This window comes from Octodon degus, unplaced genomic scaffold, assembly GCF_000260255.1.
Source record: "Octodon degus isolate 3935 unplaced genomic scaffold, OctDeg1.0 scaffold00358, whole genome shotgun sequence".
NCBI classification, from domain to species: Eukaryota; Metazoa; Chordata; class Mammalia; order Rodentia; family Octodontidae; genus Octodon; species Octodon degus.
This window is the reverse complement of record NW_004524934.1, coordinates 1,026,785-1,043,781: the sequence shown is the minus strand read 5'-3', so window position 1 is coordinate 1,043,781 and position 16,997 is coordinate 1,026,785. Positions and strand designations below refer to the sequence as shown.

Here is a 16,997-nt window from a genome sequence, read left to right as displayed (position 1 = left end):
TATGTATTCACATAACTATGTAACTTTAATAATATATGACTGTTAGGGATGACCAAATAACTCAGCAGATTAAAGCACCTGGGGTTAGATCCCTGGGCCTGTGGTGCTGGCCCTGCCCTCAGGGTGCTCTGAGAGGGAAGTTGAGACTGGGTGTGGTGGTGTACACTTGTAATCTAAGGTCTTGAGAGGCTGTAAACAGGCGGATCACTAGGAGTTCCATTAAGTAGTGAGACTCTGAACACCCTGTAGACCCTTCCCTAAAATACAAAGAAAAGTATGACTGTTGACTTATGGGCACATATAATTTTACATATTTATGAAGTACAGTGTGATATTCTGATTTATATACACATTGTCTAGTGATCAACCCATTATATTTAGAATATTACCTTAAAATTTAAAAGTTTCTGCATGGTGAGTCCATTCAAATTTCTCTCTTTTATTTTGATGGTATTATTGTTGATTATATTCATCATGTTGTGCCAATTTTATTAATAGAAATATTACTTTATTTTAATTACATATATTTTATTATATTGACAAATGCTTATTTATTTCTTTTAATAAATGATCTGAAAGTCTTTTTCCAAGATTATGCTACCTAGTACTTGAAAGTATTGTGCCTTTCAAATTTAGTGTTTCACAGTAATATATAGATGTATCTTAATATAAATGAAAATAATTATCATATTTAACTCAATTCAAATATTATTTGAACTGCTGTGCTTATTTAATGCTAATGTCTTGATTTTGTACTTTTATATGAAATTTTAAAGCAAATATATTCTATATTGGAAAAAGTTTTAGAGTTTAACATAAATTGATTTCCAAGTTTTCTTTTTTGTAGAAGAGCATTTTCATATTTTATACTTTACATTATGTTAAATAATAAAATCAAAGAAAAAAATTCAAATGATCAGTTTCCAAAGTTTTTATTTATTCCAACTTTATTTAGAGGGCTAGTTACATTTTCACAGTTAAAATACCTTCTAACTTTCAACAGAGTAAAAGGACCAAATCATAAAAATACAGTATTGATGACTACTTTTTAATCACAGAAAATTTGATTATGTTTACCTTTAAAAACTCTGTAATACTCACTAATGTATCTTTTAAAAATGCTTTACCTGAAGTCCTTAATTTGAATGTCACATTTTTAAAAATATCTGTTTGGCATATCATCACATACTTCTCATATATGTATCTTCCTCTCCTCTTCTTCTTTCTCCTCTTCTCTCTACCAACTTTCTAACAGATAAGAGACACAGACTGAAAGCTATACAAACAGTACTTCTTCATTTGCCACTGACCTGCAGGTTGTGGTTTGCTGTCTCAAGGAATAAATTATGGCAAAGTCCTAGAAAATTAGAGCATAATATTTTATCTAACAGGCAATGGTAATGCTTCAGATAGTAACTCAATGTATAAAATTTCATTTACCAAATTAATACCTTTGCAAAAGGTAAATTGTTAAGTTATATATTTGTTTCTTAGGTCTTCAAAGATACTAAGTTCTATAGTTGTGCCAGATAAAATAATACTTGAGACTTCCTGCTAGTGAGGAAGACACCTGGATTTCTATATTTTAACTATCTGCTCAGGAAAAAAATAGTCTATCTATCTATCTATCTATCTATCTATCTATCTATCTATCTATCATCTATCTATCTATCTATCTGTTAGAGTCTCACTATGCACCTCAGACTCATAGTGATCCTTCTGTCTCAACCATCCCAGTGCTGGGATTACAGGCATGAGTCATCACACCCAGTTTTGGTAGTTGGCTTGGTGCTGGGCCCACACTGCAAGCTGTACCATGAATGGAATTCAAGTCCTTGCACTTTCCAGGTAGATGCTTAGACTGCTGAGTTTTCTCCCCAGCCCAGGAAAGTTTTATATATGCCCTCAGATCATTGTAAAGCAGACTAGCATATAATCCTTATAATCAATGAAACTCTTTTTTATCTGACTTTCTCTGCTGTAGTAAAACTGAATGCAGCAGTATGCTGCAGTTCTTGTAATTGAGATTAACTCAGATGAAGCCACAAATCTTTGGATAATCTACATTTCAGTGACTTCATTGTACAGTTTTTATTTTCATGGAAGGATCATGCATTCTTTGAGAAAGACTAGAAGAATTTTGATAGTAATATGAATGTAAGACCTTTCTAAAAGGGTAGAAAAAAATTGTCGTGAGTTCTAACTCTATGAAGCAATTGAAGTTTATAAGTGGACATTGAATTCTCATTGTATTATAATGGTTGGGTCATTCTTTTAGTCATCTTAGAGTCTTTGCAATTATACAGACCAACTAGGTACTTAAAGTTTCACTATCTGTTTTAGTGTTTGGAATTCTGTGATGTTATCCATTAGTAAAATGCAACATGCAAATTTGACCACTAATTCTGCCATATTGATCAATAAGAAATGGAAACAACTTGCCACTGTCACGTAAGTGTTATCAAATAGGTCTCACTTCCCATGATACATCCTTTCCAATTACGTTAATTTTAATAAAAGAACCCCCTGTATCCATTCAGGCTGGAGTTTACCATACTTTTTAAATCTATTAGTAAGCCACTCTGTGAATATATCAATATTTTTTAGAAAGGATTTTCCTCTGGGTATTCTCTGGTTACATAATTAAGTGATATGTAAGTGCATTAGATATTACTGTTGTATGTCACAAACATTCTATACCTTAGAATTTATTTTGCTTCACTAAAATAATTATTCTACAAGTTACAGCTTTGAGCAGGAACATGAGCCCATGTGTTACAACCATAATCACTAGATGTATATCAATAAATTTTCCTTCAAAGGAGACTATCTCTGTGAAATATTGCCCTAAGAAATTGTTCTAATATATTTCCAGCATTTATTAGTAAAATGAATTTATAATACTGTTGCTGTTTATATCTTTCCATTTAGAATTTGATTTATTTTTTCCAGTGGAGAGGACTAAACCCAAAGCCTTCACACTGAGTTCCATTCTCAGTCCATTTTATGGTTTTATTTTTAGGCAAGTTCTCAATAATGTGCTGGATGGCCTAAGGTGGGCTCAAACTTGGATCTCACCAGCTTCAGCCTTCCAGAATGCTGAGTTTAGAATCATGTACCTCCAAAAGGTTTGACTCTTTATTGAGCTCCATATGTTAAGCTGGTATGGATATTTATTAACAAGGAGGTAGCTAATATTTTCAGGTATAGGTCAAGATGCTGTCCGGATTCCCTTTTGAATGGAACTTAATGGTCATTAGTGCCTGTAAGCAATACAATGGTATTATGGGACACAAAAGAGGGCTAGATTCTGATGAAAATGAATTCCAGTATGATTTGTTTTTCTGGAAAAACCTTGGATATCTGAAATATCTGCATATCTCTATATTCCTGTGGGCACTCATTATCCCCAAATTCCAATCAATGAATTGTCACATAATAGATCTAGTATGAGTGTAAAATCAGCTAACAGTGCTATAACATACTGCAAAATAAGAGCGTACATTTGTTTTCAGGGTCAATAGACATCAGGATTCAAGAAAGAACTAATTTATTTAGGACAGGCATGGGAAAGCCAACAGTCCTCTCACTGACAAATAATAAATCTAAAGCATTGGGTTACATTGTAAGATTATAAGGCTTAGTATCATCAAAGACCTAGGAAACAGACATATGAACATTTATTCCTCATCTCCACTCAACTCAATAATGTGTCTTTCTTTCCTCAGATGACTATTAGATGATGACAATGATCCCATCAGCTGAATTAGACAGCAACTTCTATTGCATTTGTCTTTCAATTTGTGGCCCATTTACTGAAGACAGATGAGAAAATGCTAAACTAAATATCAAGCTATTGATTTAGTGAATGTATTTTTATAGATTAGTGGGTAATATCAGAAGTGTCTATGATTTTGCTGTGACTCAAGCTAAGAATGAAAGGTAACACATGGATTTTCTTTCAGATCCTCAGTGTGGCTAAAAACAGGCTACTCTTGTGAGGACATGTGCACTACTTATATTTCTCACCTTTATAATATTTATTTGTATCTGGTATAACTCATTTGGATTTAGTCTTTACATAAACTTCTTGCCAAGTGATGATACTTGAAGTAATGAAGGGTTAATGTTCCATCTTTTTATGGTCAAAGGCTTAAATACTTCAAGCAAAGTAGCTAAATCCATATTGCACCCCTTAAATGTCTGCTTCATGCAATCACTGTGGTAGCAAATACACCAGGATTGAATCCTGGTTCCTGTGCTTGCCAAGACTGTCAGGTTGCACTTGTCTGTAGTATGTCTACACACTTTTCATTATCTCTTGTTTTGTATTCTTTTGTGAAATTCGTTTTTATTCCATTCAATCTGAAAGATAAAAATAATATTTTTATCCAAGACAGAAACCAATATTGTTTCTACAGCAAATTATAAGGTGACAACTAGCAGAATGGCAATTCCTGGTGGGTTTTCTGGCAGCTGTCCTTGAGGTTTCTGATGTGTAACACAGGCCTGTTGTACAACTGCATACATATGGGTCCTCCATTTACACCCATACTAGGGAATGCAGAGCAAGCAGAAATAATGAAACTCCTGTCAACTGCTATGAGTTGAGTAGTACCATCTATTTATTGAGAGTAAGAAGATTTGAATTTCTCCAAAAGCTTGGAAGTGGAAACAGCCACATATCGTATGCTCCTTTTTCTTTTTAAAATTTATTTGGTGCAGAGTATCACAATGAAGCTCAGACTCTCAATAATCCTCTTTTTTTTTCAGCCTCCTCAGTGCTGGGATTACAGACGTGAGCCACCACACCTGGTCTCTGTGGCTGGTTTAGCATGCCCAGCGGCAGGGCCAGTGCAGCATGTGGTGGCAGGGATCGAATCCTGGTCTCTGTGCTTACCTGAGCTGGCACTTAGTCTGCTGAGTTATATCACTGGCCCTTTTGTCATAGATGTTTCTTAAGGGTTTTGTTCTTAAGAAACATAAGCCCTAAAGATACAAAAGGCACTAGAGGAAATGGAAGTTTTCTTCTCCTTATAGTTATAGCAAACAAACCCTTTTTAACCCTCAGCAAACCTAACACAAACCTTTATATTAAAGTCCTTTCTATCTTCCTTTTCTTTTTATGTTATATAGCTTTCCAAAATGATAAGTGTGACAGTAACACAAAGAAGAGAAGTTCAAATAGAGAAAGTAACTTTTAAAATCAGACACAGGACGTACTGAGTTGAGATTATGAGATAGGAAATTTAAAAACAATTCCTCATATTTTAGGAGCTATACAAGCATAAGTCGAAAATATTGGAGAACACCATGATCAAAGAAATAAGTATTCTAAAAGTAAAAATATGCTTGAAATTAAAAACATTGTATTAGTAATCAATTATGCCAATGATATATCCATCCTCTATTAGTTAGACACGATTAACAAAAGAATCAGTACATTTGAAAATAGGTTCATATAAATTTAAAAATAGGTTCATATAAATTTAAAAAATACCAAAATGCAACTTAAAAATAATACCATCCAATGAGTGACTACTTGAATAGCTACTGCCTGAAAACCTTCTAAAATTAATGACAGACACCAAACAACAGATCCAGGGAACTCAGAGAACACATATTAGAATAAGGTGCCAAACTATGCAAAACAAACAAATAAAATCACACAATTGAAGTATATAGTGTTCAAATGGTATGAAATCAAACCTAAAGAGAAAATATTGAAGAGATAAAAATAAAACTTTTCCACATAGAGGAAGTTTCTGACTTTTGATTTGAAATTATGAAAACAAAAATATATAATAATATATCTAGAAGTTGAAAGTTAACACCAACTAAGCATTTTTTTCGTGAAATTGTCTTTTAGAAATGAAGGAAAAATGCATACTGTATGGATAAACTTTTTACTGTTGGGACAAAATACCTGACCCCCACAATGTGAAGGGCCAGGGACTTGTTTTGGCTCATGGATTCAAGGTTCAACTGGCTCCAAGGCAGAAAAGTCAATGTGGAAGGACTGGCTGAGGAAAGTTGTTTAATAATAGTGACAGAAAAAGATTTCAAGAAGGAGCCAGAGACCAGGCATAGATAGGTTCTGAGTTCATACTCTGTTGATACATCTCCTTTATCAAGGCTTTCCCTTTTCATAGGCCATTTAGATATTAACTCGTTAATAGATTGGCTCACTGAAGAGATTAGCCCCTTAAAATCAAGACATCTCTCCATGAGTCTCTTGATTTACTGAGGTTAACAATCAAGACTAATTTGCATAAGTACTTGATGAAAAGAACAAAGTTAAGGAATCTCCAGTACATAGGCCTCTGAAATTTGTTTTTAATAAAATATTTCTCAGGAAGAAGAAAAGTAACACACGTGAAAACATGCATCTGCATAAATTAAGGTATAACAATGAAGAAGACACAAATAAAGACAAAAAAAATTACTTGCTTTTCTATTTCAAATTATTTAAAAAAGAAACATATATTAAAAGAAATCATAGTGCCAGTGATTGGGCAATATACTGTAGAGTTCTGTGAAATGAATGACGTAAATGTGGGTTGAATATCTGTTCCACAACTTATGTTCAAAATCAACTCATATTTTGGACACTTTAGAGGTGGAAAATGTAAGGAGTTGTTAGACCATGAGAGTACTCCTTCCTGACTGGACTGATAAAATTGTTGGGGTAGTAGGTTAGCAGGAGCTTTCTTGTAAAGTGAGTTGTCTTTTGCACATGGGATTTCACACGCTTCTATCCTGACTTTCCCTCTTGAAATTTTTATGACTCCTGTCTTCATGTTAGGCTTCAGCTAGAAGACACCACCAAGTATTAGTATTTTGATAGTGGACTTCTTAACTTATACAGCAATAAGAACTTAATCATTCCAGCATAAATGGGTCATACTGCGGTATTGTATTGTAACAGCAGAAGCAAAAGACAGTATGTTACAGATAATAGGAGAAAGTAATTGGGACTATTGTGCTATAAGTTAACATACACTGCAGATGACTTTGCAGTGTTATTTGAATATGGATTTTCATTAGCTTAAATTGTCTATTATTATAAGATCTAGGAAAAACACTACCACAATAAAGAAGTACAGTTAGAAAAGGGTCAAAATTGGATTAAATAAAATATTAAAGTGAAACAAATGAAGGTAGAAAAAGAAGAGTCCAAGAATATTAGAGGGACAATACTCTAATTAACCATGAATTAATCCCTTTTCCTTTTATACCTTTCTCACTTGTACATCTGAATAAATACTGTGAACTTTCAATGTGGAAATGCAATATCTTGAGATGAAGAGGATCTGCCTTTTACCTCTGGGCTTGTGCTTTCTATTCCTGGGGAAACCAATATCTTGTGATAGAGAAGAAAGTACCAGGGAAGATAAGATTATGTTCCTCTATTGCCTGAAGAAGCATATCTTTTAAGCCTTGCCCAGTATGTCAGGTGGTAGCTGAGGTATAAGACAAAGTCCAGAATATCTTTTGGGGCCTCTCAGTTATTGTGAAAAATGGGAAACACATAGATAAGATCCAGCCTTAGAAGATACTTTGGGAGATTGGCTTGTAATGGATTGGAAGGTGTTCCTTTCTCCTGTTGCCTATCTGTAAGTAACAAGTCCATTTCACATAACTTGTTACATGTAAGTATGTTCTTTCTTTTCAGATTCATAGATGTAGGGAGCCAGCATATAGTGAACCTAAACAGTATCTCAGAATGCAACGAGCATAGGGTCAGTGAGATAGCTCAGTGGTCTAAAATGTCTGCTTAGACAAGCTTAGGCATGCGCAACTGACTGTGCTTACATCCCCAGAACCACATGCTGAGCCAGCCCCACACTCAGGGCAGGCTGAGCTGGCAAAAAAAAAAAAAAAAAAAAAGGATTCCTGTTACTTGTGGTTGTTATGGTGAAATTCTTTGCTTCTCTACAAGAAGACTTGTCTTTGGAGCTCTAACTCATGAATCTTCTTTACAAATTCTAATTAGTAGAATACTTTTATAAACATGGCAGATATTAATCCAAGAACATAATATTGTACATCATGACAAATATGAAAGGGCTAAATACACATTAAACACAGAAATAATTGGAAAGGTCTTTTAGAAAATTATTATTGGGTCATCCAGATAGCTCAGCAGATGAAAGCTCCTGCTTAGGCAGAGTGCAGAGACCAGAATTCGATCTCTGGCACCACAAGCCATGCTGCTCCCAACCCCAGAGTGCGCTGAGACAGCAATTGAGACTGGGCATGGTGGTGTACACCTGTAATCCCAGCTCTTGTGAGGCTGAAAACAGGAGGCTCACTAGGAGTCTGATCTGTGCAGTGAGACGCTGTAGACCCTACACTAAATAAATAAAATTAAAAATAATTATTATAAATTATTATAAAAGTAATAATGAATAATACATTGTTGATATTAAATGCTCATTATTTTTATTTTTGAAAATAATATTAAAATATACTTTAAGTTACTTAATTTTACATATTTATGAAATACATTATGATATTTCTATGTACATATAATGTTTAATGATCATATTAGTGTTATTAAAATATCCATTCTTTATAAAAGTACCTTTTTGTTTAGAGGTAGCTGTTATATATAATAAGACAAATAGGTCAAAAGTACAGGGATAATGAAATGAACCAAAATAAAAGTAAAATATCTAATTTATTCCACACTAGCAAATTTGAGAACAGACCAAATATCAGGCATAAAATGGGCATTCATTATGATGAAGGATTGATTCCCCAAGAAGACTTAAGAATCCTAAATATTTACTTAAAACTGAGCATAAAATATATTGGTCAAATTTATTATAGCTTTGAAGAAAAATTTAAAAGTCTACTATTTCAACTCAGACCCTTGTGCTTGCTAGGCAAGTGCTTATTCTACCAAGCCATTTCCCTGGCCCTAAGTCTACTGTTTCAAATGCTCATTTATTACTGGTAAAAATACAAAATGATAGAGTCCCTTGAGGCTAATTTAGCAATCTTTTACAGAGCTAAACCAAGCCTTTCTACATAATGCCCAAATCACAGTCCTATTTACTTACCAATTATTTGAAAAATCAAGTTCACATAACAAACTCTTATATGTAAACAGTAAGTGGCTTTATTCATAATTACAAAAGAAGAAGGCAATGCAGATGTTCTTCCATAGGTGAAGGGCTCAATATATGTGGTATATTTATAGAATGTGTACTATTGAACAATAAGAGAAAAAATTGTGCAGAGATATAATAAATGTTAAATGTATATTGGTAAATAAAACAGTTAAAAGATCATATACTACATGATTTTACTTATATATTAATGAGATAAATTTATAGAGAAAATAAACATGACAGTGATTTCTAAGTCTTGGATAGAGGAAATTATGAAATTATGATCCTTGTAACTAGTTGGTATCTTCTGTTCAGTTCTGTAAAGCATCTGCATTTGACAGCTTTTGTTATACAAACTGTTTAGCAGAGGACTGAGAACTTCTACCTTGCTAATTTCTTCCTGACCATACAATTCTTCCTTTTCATTTTGCATGGAAAGCAGAATGATAAAAGAACACAGCTCTCTACAGAAAGGAATATGTCCAATGCTCTTTGTGGATAATGATCAAAAACAAGTAGGTAAGGTATTACATGAACCTATTTTGAAAGTTTAAGATTCTATTTTGATCATTCCTGGAAATATGTACCTTTTTCCTCTAATGGCAAAGCAAAGTCAGTCTACTTTTGAGAACTTCTGGCCCATAACCTGCACATATGCAGCCTCTTTTGCTTCAGTGTCTCCCCAAAATCTCTGGTATTTTGTGAAGCATCTGGAGCACAGGGGTAAGGCTGTTCTGAAGAAACACTGCCTTTGCATAAAATGAATGATTAGTTCTTATAGCAGTTTGACTCTCTCTCTCTCTCTCTCTCTCTCTCTCTCTCTCTCTCTCTCTCTCTCTCTCTCTCTCTCTCCTCTCTTACTTTGTGTTCTACTGGGGATAGATCTGAGGTCCTTGCACTTGCCAAGAAGGTACTTACGCTAATGAGCTATCTCTACAGCCCCTTCCACCTTCCTCCTCTTCTACATAAGCCCACATGATCTTCTACTTTCTGTCATAAGTTGAAGTTGCATAAGTCCCTAATTGTTACAGTTACCTGGCCATCTGGTCTTGGATGCCCCTGCCTCTAGAAGCAGCCAAAATAAACCTTCCTCCTTTATTGGTCATCCAGTTTCAGTTATTTTGTTATCATAACCAAAAAGGAATGAAGAGGTGTATGTTATTTAAATTTATTTTTGCTTAATGTTTATAAAAAGTCTTTGTCTCTCACTTAAATTACCATGGATATAAGAAGGGCATGATAGGAAAATCACAAACAAAACATGAAAATATGGCCACTGGAATGGACACTCCAAACATAATTATAGTGGGAATAGAGAAAAACCTATTACCTAAGAGAACAATACCATAGATCTCACAAGGCATAAAGAGTACTTATGACTTGTTTTAAGAACTGTCCCACAAGTTTTCCTCCAGAAGAAAACTACCCATGCAGATGTCTCAAGATGCTTCAAGAGGCTTAGACTTAACTGACTGTTGAGTATGACATCCCTTGCCAGGTGGCTCTGTCAGGCTTTCATAGATGAACCAAAGTTGTTCCAACACCTGTCTGTTCCTTCATACCTCTAGCCAAACGCCCGCAGATACCATCCTCAGTATTTCATCATGGAGTGAGAAGACAGTTGTACACAGATTATGGCTTGAAGAGCTAGTCAGACTGGATTAACTGCATTCAGTTCACAAATCAAGCTACTGAACTGAGGACCATAAACAATTGCTTAATTGTTACTTTTAACTAGTTACTTTTTAATTGTTATATAATTTTGAACAGAGTAATGAGGCCAAATCATTATAAAACATAGTATTTATGAGTACCTGTTCTCACAGAAAAGGGAAAATTGGAATACATTTACCTTTAAAAGTTTCTATATGTACATCATTGATTTTAATACTAGATTTGCAGTGTATTTGCTTTTTTAATTTAAGTAATGTTATTTTTAAGTTTTGTTGTCTAAATGTGTGTTGAATATAAAGAAGAATTATCTATTTGTTAGCATCTCTTTAATAGCATGATAGCTGGAAATTTGAATATTATTGGGTTAGGGAAAATGTATCACCTAAAATGTGATCAATGCTATTCTCTGATTTCTCATACTTTTTACATATACCAAATACTCATTTTTAGCTACCAAATTAAAAATGTATTTTCAATACCTACATAAAACAAACCAAAAAGTAACAAATAGAAGTAGAAGCATAGGTAAAGACATTCTATTACTATTTCCCCCTTATATATTTATGTAATGATTTATGTGTATTTAAGCTTATTTTAGCTTTTCCATCAAGCTCATTTTCCCATGTCTACATGTCCTACTAAGCACTCTTGGAGTCCATACAGCTTTGTCTTTGCTTCTCCTGCCTATACAAGTTCTCCACCCATATCTATATCTCTCTTTGTTTCTGTATCCCTGTATCGCACTGCTAACTTTACTTAGCCCATTTTGAAAACCAAAAATTCAGAGGATAACTACAGTCACAACCTATGGATTTCATCAGAAAATTCTTCGTTATTTGGTGTTGTGGTACAGTATGGAAAAATGGATGTGACAGTAGAGGTTGAAGCAACAGAAATGTAATACAAGTAATTAACAAGAATAAAATTCTTAGCATTCTTACAAACAGGACTGTTGAAAAATACATTCATTTTGATGAACTTTAAATTGATTTGAGATAATATTTTTACATTGTTAAGTTTCTAAATATTAAATGTCTGTATGAAAAGAAAAATTCTCAATTTTGATATTAGTTTTATTTTCTGTAAATATGACAGGACAAAATGAAAATGAAGAACCAGTCAGGGGAGATAGAGTTCATTTTGCTCGGACTGACAGATGATCCTCTGCAACAAATTGTGATTTTCTTGTTTCTATTTTTCAATTACGTCCTGAGCCTGATGGTAAACTTAATCATCATTGTTCTCACCCTGCTGGATCCCCGCCTCAAGACACCAATGTATTTCTTTCTCCGAAATTTCTCCTTCTTAGAAATCTCCTTCACAACGGCCTGCATTCCACGGTTCTTGATGAGCATTCTCACTGGAGATAGAAAAATTTCCTACAATGCTTGTGTAAGTCAATTATTCTTTTTCTTTCTCTTAGGAATTACAGAGTTTTTCCTCCTGGCTGCCATGTCCTATGACCGCTATGTGGCCATCTGCAAACCACTGCATTATCCCAACATTATGAACATCAGAGTCTGCTACCAACTCGTGCTCAGCTCCTGGGCAATGGGATTCTTGATCATCTTTTCCCCTTTGTTGTTAGGACTCAAGCTGGATTTCTGTGCTTCCAAAGTGATTGATCATTTCCTATGTGACACTTCTCCAATCCTGCAGCTTTCATGCACAGATACACGTTTCATAGAATTAATGGCTTTTATTTTGGCTGTGATGACACTTGTTATCACATTGTTGTTAGTGGTCCTGTCCTACACGTTTATCCTCAAAACCATTCTAAAATTCCCATCTGTTCAACAAAGAAGAAAGGCCTTTTCCACTTGTTCCTCACACATGGTTGTTGTCTCTATCACTTATGGCAGCTGTATGTTTATGTATTTGAAGCCATCAGCAAAGGAAAGGGTGGCTTTAACTAAAGGAGTAGCTGTGCTCAATACTTCTGTGGCCCCTTTGCTCAACCCGTTTATTTACACCATAAGGAACCAGCAAGTAAAGGAAGCTCTCAAGCATGTTCTCCAAAGACTTCCTTCTTTTAAAGACAATTAGGCAAAAGTTTAATATAAATAATATATTTTTAGAATATTATGAAAATACTGAACATAATTTTCAATTACATTTGTTCTCATCCATGCTATTTCTCTTCTTGAATATGCATATTATAACTTCACTAAACCTCTCTGCACCTCTCTATGCCTTTTTTTCTTAGTAGATCTTCCTAGTCTGTAGGAGAAAGCTATCTTCAACCAAAAATAACAAATTGTATCTTTACTAAGAAATATCTCACTTCATAAAGCATAGCTCGAAATTTGCTTCATTAGTAAACTACTCTAGAATACATACTTAGTTAACTATTTTGATTTATGTGCTTATTCCTAAACACAGCATGTGCTATGCTGGCTGACACTGACAAACAATCTGAGGTACAGGATCTCAGGATAAATCCTGAGGGGATTTCACTGAAATTATCAAACCCAAAAGTTACAACTCTTGTTGCATAGGTCCTGCTTTATCTTGGTCTGAACCACCCAGCAGAAAAGTATAAAAATGAAATATAAGAAGTAAAGCCATATATTATGTTGAGCTGTAGGGGACTCACGTCAACAATTTCTGACATTGCCAGTCAAGCAGAAGACCCAATACTATTATGGACTACTGAACTCTTTTAGATTATTTTGCTGAGTTAACACACCTATAATAGTCAAATAATGGAACTTAACAAAAAAAGGGTATACAGATGAATGCCCATTTTGTATCTGTGTATTCAAAGTGGTTAGGATAGATATATAGTTACATTCTCTTAATGAATAGAGTGATTTGTTCTAATGGTGTTTGTAGATAGGATATCATGTCTGCATCTTGTACAGCAATTAACCACTGGGAGGAATGTATGCAATGTGTTAATTATTGAAACTGTCCTACCAATTTGATTTGAAACTGTCTCATTGCTATTTGTTTATCAATAAAATTATGGAAAAAATAAAAAGAGACAAATACAGAACCTGATAATTATGTAATATAATTAATGTTGTGAATGAAAAGAAGTAGTAGATGTGAACAATTTTACAGGAGAAAGTCTTCAAGAGGAATCATCACTAATGATGAGCCCCAAAAGGCGAATAAGGAAAATGAAATTTTCAAGCTTACTATGACAAGAGATAAAATATATACAAAGAAATTTAATGAATCTTTCCTTCTGTGTTGTTATGAAACCTCAGAATAAATTATTTGTTCATATAACCAGCTGTCCTTTGGATAAAAATAGCTGAACCATAGATTTTGGTCTTAGGTCTGATATTGCTTTATGGTGCTATATAGTTCTTAATATTAGAAACAATAGCAATTTATGAAAAAATTTAACTTATTATTCATTTTCATGTGGGCTTGGGCAATTTTTATATGCTGAAAGTAACTTGGAAAATAACTTTTCCTAATAAATTCTGTTGTGTCAGTTATCACCAAAAAGAAGTCGTTTTCAAAGCATTACATTAGATAAACATGTACAAGTACAAAGCTAGAGAACATGACAGTAAATTTTTTTCTTTACTTCCCCACAGTCATTCCCCTCCTAGCAATTTCTCCTTTCATTACTGTATCTCCTTTCATGAATGAATCTGCAATGGATACTTTTTCAGTTAATGTAGATTACCCCATTCAGATATAAGAAACCTCTCAGTTTGAGCTTTATATCTGATTCCCTTTGCTTATTTTTTATTTCTGCATCATATTTCATATACCCAGAGTTTGTTTCTTATGTTAAAGTAACTTAGAAGGACTTCATCATAGCCAGCTTTCCTTTCTCTATTCCATTTTTAATTTTTTTAAGATTCTTTTCTTTTTTTCTGTAATTTTTAGGGAAGGGTGTACAGGGTGTTCAAGGTCTCATTACTAGATCAGACTCCTGTTTACAGCCTCTCAAGACCTGGGATTACAGGCACGCACCACCACATCCAGTCTCAATTGCTGTCTGAGTGGACCCTGGGGGGGCGTGGCACTGGAATGGCAGGCCTGGGGATTGAGCCCCCAGCTCCTGGGCCTGCTTGCAGGCACTTTTCTTTTCTTTTTTAAAGAGAATGCAAAAACATAAAAAATGATGCAGAGTTTCACTAACAAAATAATAGTGATTCCACAGTGGTTCTTATATTGCATGTTGTTTTCTTCAAATTAGTTTTTCAGATTACCAGATTCAGCATGAAAAATTGGTTAAAAAATTATAAAAACAGGGGCTGGTGAGATGGCTCAGTGGTCTAAAGCACCTACTTAGAACAAGCTTAGCAAAGCACAGGGACTGCAGTTCAATCCCCAGCACCACATGCCAGCCAGTCCTGCCCCCTGGTGGGCTGAGCTGCCCCCCACCACATAAATAAATTAATAAAAAAATTATAAAAACATAAAAAAGAGACAGAAAAAAAACCTTAAGCATTAACTGTTTCTTTCAATCAATCAGTAGAACAGAAGTACAATTAACCAGGCTACCCTGTGTCTTTCTTTCTTTCTTTCTTTCTTTCTTTCTTTCTTTCTTTCTTTCTTTCTTTCTTTCTTTCTTTCTTTCTTCTTTCTTTCTTTCACTAGGTAAATGAGTACAACTAGAGATGATAGTCTTAAATTAAATGAATCAGGGGGCTGGGTAGATAGCTCAGTGGCTTAAGTGCCTGCCTAGCAAGCACAAGGTCATAAATTCAATCCCTGGTTACCCTCCCAAAAGAAATGAATCACATGAGCATGTGTAAGCATTGTACTGTCTCCCTAGTGTAAGAATCTGAAAGGTACAGAAGATACTGTGAAAGGTAAAGAAACTCCTTCCCTTATTCCAACACTTTAGGGCATTTATTCTTTTCAGTCTCTTTCCAAGTAATTCTGATCAGTGTGAAAATTGGGTTAATCAAAATCCCAATCCCTTTTGTATCTGACAAGGTCAGTCAAATCCCATGCAAATTTACCCTGAAACCATGCACAGAAACTCCTAGATCTTTTGTCATTGTCAACCATGTGGATGAGTCACTGCTACTGCTTAACTAACTCACTCTCTGTGAAAGCCTGAGAGAATTTTTTCCTCTAGGTGACTCTCCTTAGGCACACTCTACATCATTGATCACTTTCCTCTGTGGCTCCATAATCTTCTTGATCAGGAAATTTGAGATACCACTGAGTTACAAGATTTCACAGCACACAAGGACAGCCAACATTTTGGCCCTAGCCATTCAAGGTCAGTGAGTACTCAGGTCTTAAGTGAACCTATACTGTAACATCCTGTAACTCAGTGGTGACCCAAATTTTCTGATCAAGAAGATTATGGGGTCACAGAGGAAAGTGACTGACGATGTAGAGTGTGCCTAAGGAGAGTCATATGGCGAGAAAACATTCTCTCAGGCTTTCACAGAAAGCAAATTGGTCAAGCAATGGCCGAGACTTGTCCACATGGCTGACACTGACAAAAGATCTACAAATTGCGGTACAGGGTTTCAGGGTAAATCTTGAGCACATTTAACTGACCTTGTCAGATAGAAAAATTATATTTCTTGTTGTATTGGGCTTGTTTTATCTTGGTCTTAAGCATCCAGAAGAAAAGTATAAAAATGAGCTATAAAGCAAGATACAAATGTTTTTTAGAAGAGAATGTCTTATTTTTGTCTCTGCCTGCAAAGGGCTTGGCATAGGTCAAGTATTTAATAAGTGTTTAAGTAAATGACTACCCCTTTCAGCCTGAAGAAGCCAGAGTGCTCATCATCCATGGTTCCCTCATAGCAGTTTGGGTTACTTCTTCAGAGAGGGGAATGTTGTAGGAAACTGAATTAGATAGAAATATTACAGGCAGTCAGACAGGGCCAGGCCCTCAAGGAGACAACATGGAAGACAAGGTGACTTTGCTACTTGGAAGAGACAAACACTCCCATATGAGCCACACCTCAAGACCAAGACAAGAGGAAACACAGCTACATACTTCCCTAGGGATGAGCATCAGGGATTGATATTCTAAATAGGTATCAATAACCTTTTTTTTTTGTGAGTGCTAACCGATTTTTTTCTCAAAGTTTTATTGATAAACAGATAGCAATGAGATAGTTTCAAATCAAATCGGTAGTACAGTTTCAACAAATAATACACTGTATATATTCTTCTTAGTGGTTAATTGCTGTACAAGATGCGGACTTGTGATCCTATTTACAAACACCATTAGAACAAATCATTCTATTCATTAAGAGAATG

The 16,997-nt window shown here is 34.7% G+C and overlaps 1 protein-coding gene across 1 annotated transcript; it reads left to right on the top strand.

Annotated features, from left to right (window-relative positions):
* Nucleotides 1–10,846: 10,846 nt before the first annotated feature.
* On the top strand, nucleotides 10,847–12,839 carry LOC101563926 (olfactory receptor 6C6-like). The gene is made up of 2 exons (XM_004648188.2): nucleotides 10,847–10,870; nucleotides 11,889–12,839. Exon 2 carries the CDS (start codon nucleotides 11,895–11,897, stop codon nucleotides 12,837–12,839), a length of 945 nt encoding a protein of 314 aa, XP_004648245.2. The 5' UTR covers nucleotides 10,847–10,870; nucleotides 11,889–11,894.
* The last annotated feature ends 4,158 nt before the right edge of the window (nucleotides 12,840–16,997 follow it).

Excerpts from the sequence above, each read along its gene's own strand:
- LOC101563926 (XM_004648188.2), top strand. The coding sequence starts at position 11,895 with ATGAAAATGAAGAACCAGTCAGGGGAGATAGAGTTCATTTTGCTCGGA.